This window comes from Artemia franciscana, chromosome 6 (assembly GCF_032884065.1).
Source record: "Artemia franciscana chromosome 6, ASM3288406v1, whole genome shotgun sequence".
NCBI lineage: Eukaryota > Metazoa > Arthropoda > Branchiopoda > Anostraca > Artemiidae > Artemia > Artemia franciscana.
In genome coordinates this window covers 38,238,301-38,258,802 of record NC_088868.1, presented here as the reverse complement: position 1 = coordinate 38,258,802, position 20,502 = coordinate 38,238,301, and the positions used below count along the sequence as shown (strand labels likewise).

General features: G+C 35.9%; 1 protein-coding gene across 1 annotated transcript in view; it reads right to left on the bottom strand.

The window, feature by feature from the left end:
- Window positions 1-556: 556 nt before the first annotated feature.
- LOC136028394 (uncharacterized) overlaps window positions 557-20,502 on the bottom strand; it is a 93,039-nt gene continuing 73,093 nt past the window's right edge. The window contains exons 11-12 of the mRNA XM_065706209.1: window positions 11,323-11,470; window positions 557-903 (exon numbers count right to left, since the gene is read on the bottom strand). Of these exons, the coding sequence (XP_065562281.1) occupies window positions 664-903; window positions 11,323-11,470 (388 nt within the window). The 3' untranslated portion in view covers window positions 557-663. The remainder of the gene's footprint in view (window positions 904-11,322; window positions 11,471-20,502) is intronic.

Below are 20,502 nucleotides of genomic sequence, written 5' to 3'. Positions count from 1 at the left end.
CAATGACATAATTTTCCCAAAATTAAGACTATTAACGAAGTTTCTCAAACTTTCGACAAATATAGATCGATTTTTAAGGCCAGAAAATCCAAGGATCCCCATTTTCCTGAAAAATATAGAACCGTTTTCGAGAAAAATTGAATAAATACGTGAATAAACAATTATTGCTTGTTTAAAGAGATAGTATGTATATGTGTGTGTGTTTAATATAATTACTGATTTTATTATATAAGATTTTTTATCTCATATAGCTAAGGAATTACGAATAGTTCAAATTGTTTGAAATGGTATAAATCAAGGAAAAAACTGGTGATGTCAACGCTTCTACCCCGTAATATATGAAAGAGTTTTCACGGAATACGGCTTTTATTTTATTTAATTTACTTTGAACATCAAGAAGTAAATTGTCATAAACTTATTGTAAGTCTCAGAAAAACAAGAAAATAATATAAGCATTTCTTGAAAAGGCTATTAAAACTACTTGAATTTAAAAAAAAAGAACGAGGCCGGATAAATCCTCTTTCAATTCTGCTTTGTATAATCGGAGAAAAAGCAATAACATATATAACCATGTATAATCTTTATCTTATTAATCACAAAATTAGAATTAAGAAGGAATGGTCAACAAATTAAAGTTTGATACTTGTGCTTCATATACCCTGGCTATAGACTATGCCAGATTTCTTTAAGACGGGTTTTCCAAGTTGAACAATTCTCACATTTTCCCGAACATGTTTGCTGCTTAAAGGTCAACTCACACATGGTTATCGAGAATTTTGTACAAGATTGCGTGGTTTCTTCTTCAGCCAATTCCTTCAACTGGTCCATAAACGCTTCGATACTTTTAACTCCCCATCTTGGTGACTGACCCATTTTTCTGGCTTTTGCCACTCGGCTCTTATACTAAAAAGGAGAAAAAATCAGTCCTCACGGCCACATGTACCTCATATTTCATATATGAGATATATCATGTATACATAATGAATGAGCTAATTAAATAGTTCTTGGTAACGAACTGTAGTAAGGAGCGACCCAGCTTAATAGCAACAAAAACTCTAAAAACAGAATTGTGATACCAATAGCTACATCAAAAGAATCGCATTTTAATGCTGATTTCGGACGTAAAAGTTTTTGTCTTACAATCAAAAGTTACGAGCCTGAAAATTTTGCAGTTTTTGCCAGAAGGCAGATCACAGATGCGTGTTTATTTTATTTTTTTCCTAGGGGTGATTGTATCGACCAAGTGGTCCTAGAATATTGCGAGAGGGCTCATTCTAACGGAAATAAAAAGTTTTAGTGCCCTTTTTAAGTGACCGAAAAAATTGGAGGGTACCTAGGCCCCCTCCAACGGTAATTATTTTCTCAATGTCCCCGGATCAAAATTCCGAGAAAACAATTTTATTCAGCAGAGTTCAAAATCCTTATAACTACGTCTTCGTGGACGACTTACTCTCCCAGAGTCCCCGTGGGAGGGGCTACAATTTATAAACTTTGACCAGCGCTTATATAGTAATGGTTTTTTGGAACTATACAGACGTCTCCATGGTATATTTTGGTTAGGGGTAGGGGTTGAGAAGAGGGGAATATGAAGGGAGAACTTTTCATCGAGGAATTTGTCATGACGGAAGAAAATTTTCATGAAGGGAGCGCAGGTTTTTATAGCATTATTAAAGAAAAATGAAAAAAAAATATAAAAAAGTTTTTTTTAACTGGAAGTAAGGAGCAGCATTAAAACATAAAACAAGCATAAATTATTACACATATGAGGGGTTCACCTCTTCCTCTCCCCAATACCTTGTTCTTTACGCTAAAGTATTTTTAGTAATTTCAACTATTTATTCTACGGTCTTTGATTTAATTTAATTAAAATTTAAGCTTCAGTGTAAAGAGCAAGGTACTGACGAGGGGTTGGACCCCCTTATATACGTAATAAGACATGCGAATGCAGAATTTCGCTACGTAAGCTAATTTGCAAGTAACTACTACTACTACTACTAATAACTCACTGCAGCACCAAGCCGCCTGAGGCCAACACAGCTACGCACGATCCTCCTCCAACCTAATCTATTTAAAGCCTCCCTCTTTACACCCTAACAGGAAGTTCCCATTTCCTTTAAATCTTTATTTATGACATCCTCCCAACCCAGACAAGGACGACCTGCTTTCCGTGTAGCCCCAGACGGTTGGCCAAAAAGGACAATCTTTGGTAATCTGTCATCCTTCATCCGTAGAACGTGGCCTATCCATCTCAACCTTTCTTTCATTATAACCCCAGAAAGCGGGATTGAATCACACTTTTCGTACAACCTACTGTTTGAAATACGGTCAGTCAGCCGGGTACCCAGAACAATCCGTAGGCAATTTCTCTGGAAAACATCTAGTAAATTTTCATCTGCTTTTCGGAGTGCCCATGCTTTAGAGCCATATTTGACCACTGTCATCACTGTAGCTTCCAATGTTCTAATTTTGGTTTGTAGACTTATCTTTCTATTCTTTCAAACTTTTTTTAACTGTGAAAAAACACCCTGAGCTTTAGCTATTCTACTTTTAACATCTTCACTGCTCCCACCATCTTTACTAATAATACTACCAAGGTAACTGAAGCTCCCAACCTGATCAATCTTTTCGTTACCTAATGTCACCTGTTCATCTTCACTTATTCCTAGCCTTAGTGACTTAGTCTTCTTAACATTAATTTTCAAGCCTATCTTAGCACCCTGAACTCGTAAAACCTCTAAAAATTCATTCATTTTCCTCACACTTTCATCTAATATGCTTAAATCATCAGCATAATCTAAGTCCAGGAGCATTATTCCTCCCTTTTGATTCCATGGTCTCCAATTGCCTTTCCTGTGCTCCTTAAGACGAAGTCCATCAAAATGATACATATAAAGGGGGATAGAACACAACCCTGCTTAACTCCTGATTTAATACAAAACCAGTTGCTAACCTCATTTCCTACCTTAACCGCAGCAGTATTATTCTCGTACATAGCGCAAATCACTTTAATGTATTTTTCTGGTATACCATATAACGATAAGACCTTTGTTAACGCTGTTCTATCAACAGAATCGAAAGCTTGCTCATAATCGATAAAACTAAGGACCAAAGGTGTTTGACAACGAAGGGACTTCTCAATTATTAACCTAAGAGTGAATACATCGTCGACATATCCTCTACCTTTTCTCAAACCGCATTGTTCTTCCCTTAAAACTTTGTCTACAGCATGTCTCAGATTGATTTTTGTCATATCTCAGATTGCTTGTCTCAGCATGTCTCATGATTTTTTTCAAAAATCATGTTCATAATCTTCAGTAGCTTATTCCTAACCTCAGAGCCACCATATTTAAGAAACTCATTAATCATACTATCAGCACCTGGGGCCTTATTATTTTTTAATCCTTTTAGTACTGTCACAAACTTTATCATTTTCATCTATATCTTTTCCTGCAACTGTATCTCGGTTTAGCACATTCTCAAAATGTTCCACCCATCTTTCTTTAACTTTTTCCTTATCACTAATTGTGGCCCCATTTCTATCTTTAACTGGGACTAGTCCGGATTGCCTACTCCCTTTCAATTTATTAACATGCCAGTATAATATTTTACTATTATGCCGTCTAGCCGCATCTTCCAGATCCTCAGTAATTTTATCCATCGCCTCCACTTCACATCTCCTTAGTTCATTTTTTAATGCTTTCTCCACTTTCTTTACATTCCTTTTGTTTTCATACGACCTATCACTCAGATAATTCTTATACAAACCCCTTCTACTCTCTATTAAACCTAAATCTTTTTCACTAATATTCCTAGTTACAGTCTTAGCACTCTTCCCTAGGACACCATCAGCAACTTCACAAATTGTTTTACTGAAATTATTCCATCCATCTTCCACATTGTCAAATTTTAAACCCTCAAGTTTAGTACTCAACTGTTCCTGGAAACATCAATTTTTCATCCTGAAGTCTACCAACATCATAACTTTCCGGGAGGGAGTTACCCTTCCGAAATTTCAGCTTTAAATTAACCTTGGACACTACTAGATGGTGATCTTTCCTTTTAACATCAATAACGGTATCTAGTATCTTGTATTGATCCTGCTAGTCTTCTGTTTACAATAACATAATCAATAAGGTTTGCTGTCTTACCGTCATGTGAATACCATGTCAACTTATGGGCCATTTTGTGACCAAACACCGTATTGGTTATAACTAGGTTGTTATACCTACAAAATTGCAAAAGCCTATAGCCATTCCTGTTTTCTTTTCCTACACCAAATTTACCTAGGCTAGGATACCATCCATCCCTATTTCTACCAACCTGGGCATTAAAATCTCCTAGCACAAACACCATATTTCTACCTGGTACCCTATCTATTTGCTCCTGTAACTGTAAGTAAAATTCATCTGAGTCACTAGTATCTCCATCAGTTGGTTCAATGGGGGCATATACTACTATAACTGATACCCTAAACTTTTTAGTCATAAAATGAGCAATTAGTATTCTATTATTAATACCTTCCCAGCCTAAACAAGACTTAGCAGCTTCCTTATTCATCATGAGCCCTACTCCCTGTCTATGTACCCCATCCTTCCTGCTTGAGTAAACAAATTCTATGTCACCTAATTTCATGCTTCCTACCCCTGGGATATAAGTTTCTGAAAGTCCTAATAAATCCAGTTCAAACCGTCTGAATTCGTCAGTCAAAATGTCGATGCGATAGTCATTTTTTAACGTCGTAACATTCCAAGTTCCAATTTTCTTGTTCTTTAAATCTTTGAAATTATTTTGGCCTCAAGAAAAGCAGTGATCCCGGATACCAGTGCAGGATGGGGACCAACATATCTTATAAAGTCTACACCGAAGCGCTTCAGCCGGCTTAGAACCGGACAGCAAGAAGTCCCTGGGACCTCCAGTAAGTTGGAGGCTTTGTGCAATCCTGGGCCCATCTTGGTCACAACATGGTTTTCAGCACTTGGCGATGCTCTTCTATCAACAAGAGTCGAAATCCTGCACAGACAATCCCAAGCCTATTACCTCCGACTCATTATATATTCACGCCTACAACTGTTATGCTACTACGGGGAGGCAGCCCATAGTAGATAAATTAACTAGGAAGAGGTTTTTCAGCCCGAAAACGCCCATCAAAACAAACCAAGCCCAGAAAATTATCCAATAATCAGAATCCCGTACGTGTGCTGTGTTGTTTACTAGGCTATAATTTCCTCGAGGGGCACCACTCCTCAGGTGGGAAAAATTGACCGCAAGTTTCCCAGTCTTGCAGGTACCCCGAAAGGGTCGAGACAGCCCTTTACAGAGGCTGTTGTCCATAAATCTGGATCTTACGCCCTGTCGCAGTTGTCCTCCCATAGAGGATCCTCCCACGATGGTGTTCTGCTTCACCATGCAATTTAACCCATTACTGGGAGAAAGTTGGCCCTGCTGAGTGTACATTTGAGGGGCCTTCTTCCTCCTCCACCTGTAATTATGACCCCCAGGGAAGAGTTTCCCAGTTTCTATTATGGGCACAACTGGGACAAGGTCCTACTTGGTCTAAGCCTCCTATGGAGCTACTCTACCTATCTGTAGGACATTCCTCTATCTGTTGTCCTCCACCAAAACCTAGCATGATTATCTAATAATTAACTAAGTAATGCAACTAATAAATAGTTGCAGTAAATTGCAGCTTTACTTTAATTTAGACTATAAAGTAAAGGACAAAAATAACATATACAAGCTCTTTTGTCCTCTGCTAAAACCTACCATGCAAACTAATAATTAACTAACTATTGCAACTAATTAATAATTGTAATAAGGTACAACTTTCCTTTTAATTTATACCCTAAAATAAAGAAAACACAAAAAAGCTCTATTGTCCTCTACCAAAACCTAGCATGTTAACTAATAATTAACTGATAAATAGCCCATTTGGCCTGATTGCAATGCAACACCTCATAAGCCACACCTTATAGAAAACACCTTTGAGAATTTAAATTGAGAAGGAAACTTATTAGAAACCCTGCTAGTACTGCAAAAGTAGACCTAAGTAGCCAATTTAGCCTGTTTGAAACATCTCACAAGCCAACACCCTATAGAAAACACTTTTGATAATTTAAATAAATAAGAAAACTTATTAGAAATACTGCTGGTACTGCAAAAGTAGACCTAAGTAGCCAATTTAGCCTTTGTGAAACATCTCACAAGCCAAAACCCTATAGAAAACACCTTTGAGAATTTAAATGAATAAGAAAACTTATCAGAAACTCTGCTAATACTGCAAAAGTAGACCTAAGTAGCCAATTTAGCCTGTTTGAAACATCTCAGAAGCCAACACCCTATAGAGAACACCTTTGAGAATTTCAATGAAGAAGAAAACTTATTAGAAATTCTGCTAATACTGCAAAAGTAGCCAATTTAGCCTGTTTGAAACATCTCACAAGCCAACACCCTATAGAAAACATCTTTGAGAATTTAAATGAAGAAGAAAACTTATTAGAGACTCTGCTAATACTGCCAATTTAGACCTAAGTAGCCAATTTAGCCTGTTTGAAACATTTCACAAGCCAACATCCTATAGAAAACACCTTTGAGAATTCAAATGAATAAGAAAACTTGTTAGAAACTCTGCTAATACTGCAAAAGTAGACCTAAGTAGCCAATTTAGCCTGTTTGAAACATCTCACAAGCCGACACCCTATAGAAAACACCTTTGAGAATTTAAATTAAGAAGAAAACTTATTAGAAACTCTGCTAATACTGCAAAAGTAGACCTAAGTAGCCAATTTAGCCTGTTTGAAACATCTCACAAGCCAACACCCTATAGAAAACACCTTTGAGAATTTAAATGAAGAAGAAAACTTATTAGAAACTCTGCTAATACTGCAAAAGTAGACCTAAGTAGCCAATTTAGCCTGTTTGAAACATCTCACAAGCCAACACCCTATAAAAAAAACACCTTTGAGAATTTAAATGAAGAAGGAAACTTATTAGAAACTCTGCTAATACTGCAAAAGTAGACAAAAGTAGCCAATTTAGCCTGTTTAAAACATCTCACAAGCCAAAACCCTATAAAAAACACCTTTGAGAATTTAAATGAAGAAGAAAACTTATTAGAGACTCTGCTAATACTGCAAAAGTAGACCTAAGTAGCCAATTTAGCCTGTTTGAAACATCTCACAAGCCAACATCCTATAGAAAACACCTTTGAGAATTTAAATGAATAAGAAAACTTGTTAGAAACTCTGCTAATACTGCAAAAGTAGACCTAAGTAGCCAATTTAGCCTGTTTGAAACATCTGACAAGCCGACACCCTATAGAAAACACCTTTGAGAATTTAAATGAAGAAGAAAACTTATTAGAAACTCTGCTAATACTGCAAAAGTAGACCTAAGTAGCCAATTTGGCCTGTTTGAAACATCTCACAAGCCAACATCCTATAGAAAACACCTTTGAGAATTTAAATGAAGAAGAAAACTTGTTAGAAACTCTGCTAATACTGCAAAAGCAGACCTAAGTAGCCAATTTAGCCTGTTTGAAACATCTCACAAGCCGACACCCTATAGAAAACACCTTTGAGAATTTAAATTAAGAAGAAAACTTATTAGAAACTCTGCTAACACTGCAAAAGTAGACCTAAGTAGCCAATTTAGCCTGTTTGAAACATCTCACAAGCCAACACCCTACAGAAAACACCTTTGAGAATTTAAATGAATAAGAAAACTTATTAAAAACTCTGCTAATACTGCAAAAGTAGACCTAAGTAGCCAATTTAGCCTGTTTGAAACATCTCACAAGCCAACATCCTATAGAAAACACCTTTGAGAATTTAAATTAAGAAGAAAACTTATTAGAAACTCTGCTATTACTGCAAAAGTAGACCTAAGTAGCCAATTTAGCCTGTTAGAAACATCTCACAAGCAAACACCCTATAGAAAACACCTTTGAGAATTTAAATGAAGAAGAAAACTTATTAGAAACTCTGCTAATACTGCAAAAGTAGACCTAAGTAGCCAATTTAGCCTGTTTGAAACATCTCACAAGCCAACACCCTATAGAAAACACCTTTGAGAATTTAAATGAAGAAGAAAACTTATTAGAAACTCTGCTAATACTGCAAAAGTAGACCTAAGTAGCCAATTTAGCCTGTTTGAAACATCTCACAAGCTAACACCCTATAGAAAACCTAAAGCTCCTAAATAATACTATTTGAACGTTTTCCTCTAATTTGTACGCCTAGGCTGTTTGCCATCCGAGGGCAAAACCCCTTTCGTATCCCTTCTTCGAAGAGCCAATCTAGTCACGTTTGAAGAAAGGAGAGCGGAGATTATTTTACCTTTCGCCATAATGCTCTTAATAGCCTCCTAACTAATTAACTTTTCCCCGTTCTGCTTGCTCTTTCCAAATCTCACTCGTTCTTTTGCAACAAGGCCCCCTTTATACTCCAATTAAATTTTCCAAAGAAAGAAATAGATGAAAGTTTGGATACTAAATCAGTTAATGATAATTGTTCCCCTGTTGCCCTTCCCTGTTTGCCATCCGAGGGCAAAACTCCTTTCGTCTCCCTTTTTCAAAGAGCCAATATTGTCACGCTTAAGGAAAGGAGAGCGAAGATTATTTATCTTTCGCCATAGTGCTCTTAATGGCCTCCAGACTAATTAACTTTTCCCTATTCTGCTTCCTCGTTCCTAACCTCACTCGTTCTACTGCAACAAGACCCCCTTGATATTTTAATTAAATTTTCCAAAGAAAGATATAGAAGTAACGTATATCGTTTATTAGTAAAAACGTTAGTAAGAAATTAAAAGCTTTAGTAGCCTTTTTAAGTAACCAAAAAATTGGAGAAAAACTAGGCCTCCTCCCCCGTCCTTTTTTTCAAACTCATTCAATCAAAACTATGAGAAAGCCACTTAGCCAAATAATTAAATATGCGAATTTCGTTTTAATTATTCATATGCGGAGAGCCAAAATAAAAACATGCATTAATTCAAAAACATTCAGAAATTAAATTTAAAAAAAAACAAGTTTTCTAACTGAAAGTAAGGAGCGACATTAAAACTTAAAACGAACAGAAATTACTTCGAATATGAAAGGGGCTGCTCCCTCCGCAACGCCCCCTCTTTACGCTAAAAACTTTTCTGTTTTTAAAAGTAGAGTTGAGAGAAAGAGTCAAACTTTAGCGTAAAGAGCGGGGCGGAGAGGAGGGAGCAGACTCATTCATATTCGAAGTAATTTCTGTTCGCTTTAAGTTTTAACGTCACTCCTTACTTTCAGCTAAAACAACTTGTTTTTTTTTTATTTGATTTATCAAAGAATGTACTTCGTCGACAAACGTGTACCTTATGTGTAAAAAATTTAGATTTTCAAAAGAAGGAAACAGTTGTTTTTCTATTAAATTTGATACGGATCATGTAGACAATGGGAAAAAGGTTTTCTTTCTTTTTATAAGTTTAAAGAGTATCATAAAAAGATACTGGATTCGAAATGAATTCAACACAATCCGAGCAGAAGGGCACCGATTCACGAAAATTTAGTCAGGATCTTGATTCTCAGAGCAAGAATCTTAATTTTTTTTATAACAAAAAAGGTATTGTTCATAGAGGGGTCGTGGGGCAATTTTTAAATGATACCAAAACAACGGTTTCTCAAAATCTAAAGGCCACTGCTACATCCATAAAATGGTCCTTTAGCACATACAAATATTTTTTGCGATTGAACAAAATTATAGTCCTTTCTTTTCGACAATCCATTTGAAACTAAATATGGGAAATTATTTTATCTTGTGCCATGGACGGAACTTGAAAAAATATATAGAGTGAACCATAACTAAATGTATTCTAAACGTAAAACATGAGGTGTTTATCCAACAACCACAAAATATTGCAGCTTGTCAAGTATTTTTCTCCATTTCAGATCGTTATCTCTAAGCAGCTGAAACATAAGCAACTATTCCTAAAAGAGAAAAAGAGCGTTTAAGGGGGACTAAACTGGAAAGTTGGAGGAAAAAGAGGCCTAAAAGAGAATAAGAGAAGGTTAACCATCTTCACATGTGGGAGTTAAACCCTTAGTAAGTCAAAATTTCAATCCAATACTGTCCTTCCTCGATTTACTGGCATTCCAGCTGTCTTTAAGAGAATGTGACCATTAAGAGAGGGTAGTGAATTTTTAGAAAATAGGGAAAAATTAAGGACCAGCCCGTTCCGGTAACATCATTGGGTTGGATAACGCTTCACCCGCTCAATGGCACTGGATGCTGTCAACCTTTAGGAAGCCAAAACATTCAATCAGATGGCTTTTGAAGTCTGCAAATATATTGAAGCGAGATATCTGTGGAATCATCACTAATCCTTGAATGGTTAAAGTGCCAAACCTTGGTTGACGTACCGAAACGTTGTCAAGTATAACGTTGTCAAGTATAACGTTGTCAAGTATAACTAGTTACAGGGTTTTCACTCATTTCTTGATATGATGTTCCAATATTTTTCTTCCGCCACTAGCAGGCCACAATACAAGTGAAGCTGCTACAATTCTGGTTGGGCGAATATGCCAATATTATCATCATATTAAGAGTATATTTTAAAATAGAGATGCAATTGTATCTTTACCATTATATTGGTATTATAATTGTGCGAAGATTGCTGCCTTTAACAATCCCGCCTACTTTCCTCTACTTACATTTTAAAACAAATAACACAGAAGTTATTCTCTTATTGCGATATCAGTTTAAACGTCCAATCTCTCACAGCCAAGCTTTATGTGGAATGAGTCACTAACGTCAAAAAATAATAACTGTTATTGGACTTTTCAAGTAATTGCATGTGCAAACATCAAGGCACATTTTGCATTGATAGTTGCATAGATTGTCGTTCTAAATAATTCTTATTTAGTACATCTTTGTGAGTTATTTTACTAAAACGGATATATATTATATAAAGCTAAATATATCTAAATTTAAAATCAATCTAGCCTAATACAACATGGATCTGAAGTAAAATAGCCTAATCAGACATATTAGGGTAAATACAGGTATGTGTCGTATATCCCAAGCTTTGGAGAAGTGTTACTTTTTACCTTCTACTTCATATTTTGTACATTTAATCTGATTTTATAATGTTTATTCGTCTCTCCCATTTTCCTTTTTACTTTCTTCATCAGAATAGGCTATATCATGCTCAATAAATCACCAAAAAAAATTCATATATTTATCTGGTTACTTGTCTGTTTACAAAATGGCTTTAAAAACTTGAAATTTTTTCATTCTCAGAAATCGATGAATATTTTAAATCTACGGTAATTTTAAAATTATTAAAGCTATAAAAATATACCTCTCGGTCATAAGGCCTTCCAATCATGGAGATCAAGCTACAAAGATCGTCAATATCGTCAAATTCTCCGCAATGAAACAATGTAGACAAAAATTGGCTCATTAAATCAATTTTGACCATTTTACGCTTAAATAACTCAGCAATGAAACTGTAAATAACAGTACAAATAAATATAGAGTCAAATATAGTGCGAAAATATTTGTTGATTTGGTATTGAAGAAGATTTAATCATAGAGAAAGATCTACAGCAGATATTTATTCCTATGATTGAAACATAAAAAGATTACATGACTTATTTGTATGATGAATCAGTATTTGAACTAAGGAGACGAAAAGATTGCAAATTATACGCACAATTGTAATGAAGGGGAAAATTTTGGAGAACTTTAATTAAAAACCTATATTTTCATAGAAGAATGTATTGAATAGAAGTTGGAAAAATATAATGAAATGGGACAGAAGGAAGAAATAGATAGACACAGAAAGATATAAATTATCTATTTTCAATGAGTGAATTAAGTCTTAAGAGTATGGAAAAGAAGAAAACAGGAAGAAGAACTAAGCATTTTTGTATGAGGACTACTTAACAAAAAGGGAGGGATGTGTCATTTCTCAATATTAAGTAACAACCGTTCTCCAAGGAAGATCGATTGCTATGATACCATAGACAGCTTAGGGAAAATAAAACGTTGGGAAAGACAATAAAAGCGGAAAAGAGAAGGAGAGAAATTAAGAAATAGTAAAGTAATTCATAAGCAAGGATAAGAAAATGTTCTAATAGAGAATTTAGCCATCCATAGACCGTGTCAAGAGAAATTTTTCCCTCCTGTAGCTGATCAGTGTATCTAGAAAAGCAGTAGTGGGGAGTACAGAGAACAATATCCAGATCAATTTCAGCGTCGTATTTTCTCCCGCAACACGCAGATTATGACTTGATGAACCCAGGGGATCAATTTGAGGTATGAATCCTTTTGAATAGATAAGAGAAATATCAGCACCTGGTCCAGATGATATACCAACACCAATATGAGAACTTACAAGAGCATGTTTACTTCAGTCCATATCAGAACTTTTTAAAGGTATTCTACTAGGGAGCCATCAATGTACGTTTCAAACCGACAAGCTATAGAAAATAGTATGGTCTTTTTTGGACCTCTTAATCCTTTCCATTCACTCAAGACATTTTCAAGTTTTTTGGCCCAGGGAACGATCAAGCAGTTCGAACAAGTTCGAATAATTGTTCATTTTTTAAGGACCTTGCTCTTAACTTAAAAATTTGTTCTATTATTCCATTTTAAGATTTTATTCAATACAATGATTAACAACAATTCATAATAATGAATATTAATAAACAAACTTGGACAAAGACTTTTAGGCGAGAGTGAAAGATAAACTTATATCCCGTAATAGGCATTTTATATCGTAGCATAAACAAACTTTGAGAAGATGGATTCAAAGAATTTTCCCTTCCAAACTTGCATAGAAGCTTTTGTTTAATATTATTTAAAAAGATTCATTTTCGAACTAAGTTTCATAGCAAATAAAACAGAAAAAAATGTTAGAGTGATGATTACTTTCAAACTGACTCTTGATATTTACAAGAAAATTGCAGATGGATAAACGTCCTCCAGAGTAATTTATGGCAAGTATTTCGTCAAATCAATGTTTCAGTGGTCAGTTCTTTTTTGCGGGTGCATCTAGCAGTTCTTTCTAGAGGTTGCATCGTCCAGCTTAGAGGCACCGACAAGGGATCCTTGAGCCCCGTATAGCTTAGAATACCCATCAATCCACTGTGTAACCACTGATTCAAGAGAACTCAAGAAATTCAAGAGATCAAAGGAAAAATTCCCTCGTTCTTTCTTTGCAAATGTTTTATCTCTTTTTATATTGCTCGAGCAACATCAAAAAACTCCGATGATTGCCTGAATTCTGTAAGTAATTTTTATGATATTTTTTTTTGGTTGAAGGCTCTGAAAATGTCTGCTTTAAATAACTTTTTGATTTTAATCCTATTTAATTTAAATATATTGTTGATTAAAAAACAAACAACGTTCGATGACTTCTGTAGGAAAACCGCAAGAAGCGTGTGTTGCAGTTTTGGCCTTAGTCGGCTTGGTGCGGCGGTGAGTTGTTAGTAGTAGTAGTAGTTGCCAGCATCAGTTGCTTGCCAGCATTCATTCCGTTCAGAGCTAGTGCGCGTTGGTGGATGCTATTGCTTATTTAGGACATTTGTTCTGTTTGAATTGTTTGAACACTTGCCAGTAAGTCTCTGTTTAATGGATTTTTGATTTGGTTATTAGCCAATCTAGGGGAGATTATTGAATAATTTTATGATGTCTCTCACGAAGTCTTACTTTGATCAGAAACACACTGAGCTTATGACGAAGATTCTTAGCCTGGAAAAGGGAATTGAGGCTTTGCGAAATGAGAATTTGGAACTCAAAGAAGAAAATACGGTTCTCAAAACCGAAGTAGTAAATCTAAAAAAGTCTTGTCTTCAAGTTGAACTTGTTTCAAAAAGACAGAATATTCTACTTCACGGTATACCAGCTGTTCAAGGTGGTAACTCAGAAAATGCTACTCGTGAGTTTCTCTCTGAATTAGGAGTCAGTAACGCAAATTCAATGCCCTTCGTCAAGTGCTATCGTTTGAATGGAAATAAACCACCAGGCTCTAATACTAGGGCAACGTCTAGGACTACACTAAAAGCCGGGCCAGTTTTCGTGACTTTGGCTAACTTAGCAGATAAAGACGCTATTATGAAAAGTTGTGGTAGGCTGAAGGGATCTGGAAAAAGTATCACTTCTGATCTCCCGCGTGAATTGGCACGTCGTAGAAAAGAACTGCTATCTTTCGGCTATAATCTGCGTACGTCATCTGACACTTCAACTAGAGTTGCTGAAACCCGAGTAATAACGAAAGGGATTAGTGTATGGATTGAAGCGAAAAAGTCTTCAAAGAGTAAGACTTGGTTGCGAATAGAGGACTCATGTTTTGATCCCTTTAAACTATCTAGTAATGCGACCTCTGTGATTCCCTCCCCCGCTGTGATAGTCGGAGGTGATGAGTAATATGTGTGATTTGTTCATTTTTTTTTTAGTGATTTGTTTGATGTTTGTTAGTTGTTGTTGTTTTGGTTTTTTTTTCGTAAGTTATGATATATAAATTTTTCTCCTGGATTGGGAGATTTAGTTATGTTTTTGTTGTTTTTCATTTTGTATACAAGTTTTTTTCTTATTCAAGTTTTCTGTTTTTGGCCTTTATTTTTTCTGTTTCAGTTTCTTTTTTCACAAAAAATGAGTTCATCGTTCTATTTGCCTAGTTGCTGTCCACATGTCATTGTTATGAAGATGCCAAGCTGGGTGGTGGGTGGCGCATGATGGATCATAGTTTGTATTTTTTTTTTTTTAATTTGTCTGACTCTAGTTTGGGTGACATCTCCTCCTTGGGTGAGCGACTATCTCATCTTCAAAATAACCCAATTGATATTCTTAGTTTGATAAATAATTCAGTAGGTCAGTCTAACAAATCACCATCAAATCCCCATTTTTCAGTTAGTAGTAAATACGTATCTGATTTAGATCGAGTATCCAAACGAGATGGTAGATTCTCTGTACTTCAGCTTAATGTTCAGGGTCTTTGCTCTTCGTTTGATGAGTTGAAAAAAATAGTGCGTAGTGGCCACCCTGACTTCATTGGTCTTTGTGAGACTTTCCTTGATTCAAAAAACGAATCTCTATTGCATCTCCCTGGGTACAAGATGGAATATTTGAATCGAAGTAGGATGGCTAAAGGTGGCCATGCTGTTTATGTTTCGGAATGTCTTCCGTACTCTGTTAGACATGACCTGTCAAGAAATGAAGAAGGAATTTTTGAATCCATATTTATTGAGATTAAAACCCAAGCTAAAGCTTTGATTGTTGGTAATATATACCGGTCTCCTAGTGGGTCTGTTCCCTCTTTCCTTCAGATTCTTGATGAGGTCTTGGAAATAATCCAACTTCATTCATGTGAACTTGTAATTATGGGCGACTTCAACCTTAATTTGTGTGACCGGAGGTCATCCTCGTCCTTGGATTTTCTTTCGACAATGCTCGCTTGTGGAACACTACCTTCTGCATGCATTCCAACTCGCATAACTAACACTACCGCTTCTTTGCTTGATAATATTTTTTCATCTTTGACGTTGGTGCGAAATTCTATATTGATGAGTGATATCTCAGACCATTTTCCTGTTTTTTCCATGTATGATTTTTCCGATTCGTTGCCAAGGAGGAGCCAAGAAGCAGGTTTTTCCTCTTTAAAATTTAATGATCAGGACTTGCATATTCTTAGGTCACGGTTGGCAGGTTGTTCGTGGAGTATTTCTAAAAATGGATCTGACATAGATTCTTTGTTTAATTCATTTTATGATTCTTTGAAAGAAGTTATCTTTGATACATGTAATGCACCCCAGTCGAATCCAGCATCGAAAAGAACAACCCCTTTGAATCCTTGGATGACCCCTGGACTTCTTAAAAGTTGGAGGAAGAAAAATTATCTTTGGAAGGCTTACAGGTGCTCTAAGCCATTTTCGCGTGATTCCCGGCTTCAACTTTTCAAAGCTTATAGAAGAGTTTACAATTCGCTTTGCCGAAGGGCTAAATCGTTATTTTATCATAGAAAATTCTCTGCGTGCGGTAAAGACATTAGGAAGACATGGCAAGTAATCAATTCTGTTATCAGGCCATCTTTTCTGCATCCTTCTGTCCCTTCAAGTGTTGTTATTGACGGGAAAAATGTAGAGGGTGAGCTAAAAGTTCAAGATGCGTTTACTTCCTATTTTGCTAATATCGGCAAAACTACAGCCTCTTCTGTAAGTCCTTCTTCTTCTCTACCTGATTTTAGGTCTTATCTAGGACCACCTTGTCTTAAATCAATGGGATTGGAACCTGTCTCTGAGGCTGAAATAGCCAGAATTGTCAATTGTTTGAGGGGTTCTTCATCCTCTGGCCCAGACCGTATTCCGACTAAGGTTGTCAAGTTCATTCTTCCTGTCATTGTGTGTGCCCTCACGAGACTTGTCAATCTTTCTTTTGAAAATGGTGTCTTCCCAAGTGCTCTAAAGCGTGCTCGTGTTATCATCCTTTTTAAAGGTGGATCAAGGAATGATCCTGCAAATTATCGTCCCATATCTCTTTTATCAGTGTTTAGTAAAATTTTTGAAAAAGCTATGCTTTCTCGACTTCTTGATTTTCTTAATTCTAAACTCTTTTTTCATGATTTTCAGTTTGGTTTTAGGGCCAAACATTCAACTGAGCATGCATGTGCAACTCTCTTGAATTATTTAAATTCAACTCTTGACTCTGGTTTGATACCTGCTGCTCTTTTTTTGATGTTCGAAAAGCGTTTGACTCATTAACACACAAGATTCTTCTTCTGAAAATGTCCCATATTGGAATAAGAGGGAATGCTTATTCATGGTTTCTATCATATTTATCTGGTCGAGTCATCTCGGTTCATCCGGACTTTTCTAATCCTTCTGGAATAGAGTTTGGTGTTCCACAAGGATCTGTTATTGGGCCGATACTCTTTTTAATCTACGTCAATGACCTTATTAATGCGGTTAAAAATTTAAAACCTACCATTTGCTGTCGTCTTTGTCAACCAGTGTCCGTTACTAGCTGTGACAAGAGTTTGTCCTTACCGGATACACTTATTGCTTTTGCTGATGACAGTACTCTTGGCACAACTGGTAGAACTGAGTCTGATCTTCGTTCAAGGATGATAGCCCTTTTTGAAAGAGTTATCCAGTGGTTTGATGTAAATTATCTTGCCTTAAATGTCGAAAAGTCATGTTTTCTCATTTTCTCCAGAGTCTCAAAGGCTTGCCCTGATTTAAATGAAATAAATGTATCAAGAGGTTCTCTAAGTAGACCTAAGGATCGTTACGTTCGATTCCTAGGCATCTTGCTTGACGAAAATCTTTCGTTCAAGTATCATATTGACCTGATTAAAATGAAAGTCTCCAGGAGTCTTGGAATCCTTATAAAGCTCAAATATATATTTCCAGGGTCGATTCTTAGACTCTTGTTCTGCAGCCTAGTTCAGTCTTATGTTTCTTATTGTTCTGTTATTTGGATGTCAACTTTTCCCTCGTCTCTGAAGCCACTTTCAAAACTTTATGATAAAGCAAGGACTCTTATTCAGGAAACTAACCGTTTTTCACTTAAACCCTTGCTTGATTTGAAATCTCTCTATTTTCTTTCTTGTTCTTTTTTCGTTTTTTTACAGTTGCACGGCCATCTTCCTGCTGTCCTATGTAATAATATATCTTTTGTTTCTGATCAATCGACTTATCATCTCCGCAGTTCCAACAATTTACTGGTTCTTCACACACCGTCAGTGAGGTCTGACTTCAACCCTCTGACAGCTTGCAACAGGATCTGGAACACGCTCCCAGAGTTCGTACGAAGCTGCCACTCGTTTGGTATGTTCAAAAATTATGTTAGAGATTTTCTAGCTAGTAATTAATTTTATTTGTTTGTTTTTTGTTTTTTTTTTTTTTTGTCTTTATTTTTTATTCCGGTTTCCCTTGGAGTTGATGTCTCTTGAATGAGTTGGATATTTAATTGAGTTGGTGAAATCATGTGCTACTCCCTGCCTAGCTTGTCATTTTTTGGAGATTATTAAGGTGGGCGACTCAATTTTTGGTTTTTGTTTATATTTTTTGTTGTTGGTATTTTTTTCTCCCCTGTTCTTTCCCGGCCATGGAGCCTTATGGGGGAGATTGTCTTGAAGTAATTTTTTTGTTTATGGATTTTAATGTTAAATAAAGAACTCAGAACTCACAATAAAAAAATCGATAAAGTTAGCTGTCTTACCATCATGTGAATGCCATGTTAACTTATAGGTCATTTTATGACCAAATAGTGTATCGGATGAAACTAAATTGTTGCACCAACAAAGTTATACCAGTAGTAACTATTACTGCTTTATTTTCCTACTTCAAATTTACCTAGGTTAGGATACCATCTATCTCCATTTCAACCAGCCTGGGCATAAAAATCCCCAAATAAAAACCTCGTGTTTCTACCCGGGATCTTGCTAATTTTTCCTGTATCCGTAAGTAAAATTCATCCGAGTCATTACAATCTCCGTCAGTTGGTTCTTCAGAAACATACATACCCATATCTAATACGCTGCATATATTAGTCATAAAATGATCAACTAGAATTCCATTAATAATACCTTCCCGATGTAACAAAACGTAGCAGCATACCTATTCATTATACGTCCTACTCCTGGCCTATGCATGTAATCCCTCCTGCCTGAGTGAATAAATTGTAAATCACTTAGTTTTATACTTCTTACCCCAGAATCCTAGGTTAAACTCCGAATAACTCCTGTTCAAAAGGTCTAAATTCGTCAGTCTTAATATTGATGCAATATTTTTGTCCTAACTATGTAGCATTTCAAGTTGTAATTTCCATATTGTTTAAATCAGTAAAATCATTATGGTCTCTGGAACAGAATTGGTTAAAAATCAGTTCAGAACGGGACTATCTTCTCAAATCTAAATGAAGTGCTTAAGATGGCTTAGAATCGGACAGAAAAACGGCACTATGCTACCCTTGGTCCAGCTTGATCACGACATGACTTTTCGATACTTTAATATGCTTTTTTATCAACAAGACTAAAAATCTTGCGTAAGCAGCCTCAAGCGTATTACCTACAACTCATTTTACATTTATACCTACATGTATTATACTACAATGAGGCGGTAATCTATAATGGATAACCTGGCTAGACAGAGGTTTTTAGCCTAAAACAGCCCACCTAAAAAGATCAAACCAACAAAACCATCCATTAATTCGAATCCACTGCAAAAACTATGTCGTTTACTAGACTGTAACATAATGTCCTTTAGTTTGGTTAAACGTCCCTATAAACATTCCTTAAAATTTGAACTTATTAACCTTAGTATTTCTATAGAACTTACTGATGGGTACTTGTGACAGCCTCATTGGATGTCATGTCGTTTGTTTTACTTCGATATCCCTCTGAACATTCTCTGGTAGTTTAGAATTAAAACTCTTAATCGCTCCTGAAATATTGTAGACACGACTCATCATTATTCCCCCTCAAGATTCCTTAAAAGTTTCAAATTAATCAAGTAACTATTCTCTAGCTATTACAGATACGCCCTTCCATTAACCTGCATTTACATAGTAGCTTTTGACTTTATCTAACAGCCACTTCAATGTGCCGTGAAAGATTTTTAATGCCCTCAGCCATTCCAGAGATTTGGTAGATACACCTTTTAACAACAAGAATGCACATGGCGTATTTTAATTTAGTACGTCCCCTCCAACCCAAAATCCCCTCAAAGATCCTGATTAATACCCTTAAACGTTTTTGAGACGTTACACATACATTGATCTGACAGCATGAATCCACATAGGCTCTTTAGTTTAGTTCCTCTTTAGTTTAGTTCTCAATATCCCTTGCAAGATTTCGATTTAACACCCTTAACTATTCCTGAAATACTTCAGACCAGCTCTTTTGACAACTTTGATGCACACAATATCTTTCGACTTAGTCCAGTATCACCCTCAAAATTTTTGGAAGTTCAAACTTAGTATCCCTCACCACTCCTGAGATATATCCCAAGATATATGAATAGATAATTGAATATTACTCTTATTTTCATAGAATAGATCATATGAAAACAAGAGGAACGTAAAGAAAGTGGAGAAAACATTAAAATATGAATTAAGAAGGCGTAAAGTGGAGGCCATGGATAAAATTGCGGAGGATTTGGAAACAATAGCTAGACGGCATAATAGTTAGATAATTGTACTGACATGTCAATCCGAATGATGAAGCGGAAAAATGAAGAGGCATTAGTCAATCCGGACTTGTCCCGGTTAAAAATAGGAACGGAGCAACAATTAGTGATAAGCGAAGAGTTAAAGAGAAATGGGAAGAACATTTTGAGAATGTGACAAGCCAAGACAGAGTTGCAGGAAAAAATATAAAGGTAAATGAAAAAGTTTGTGATACCTTGGATGTGAAAGAATTTTTTTCTGTGAGGAAAAATTAGCGACGGTTATAAAAAGATTAAAAAACAAAAAAGCCCCAGGTACAGAAAGTGTAGAAAATGAGTTTCTTAAATATGGTAGCTCTGAGGTTACAAAT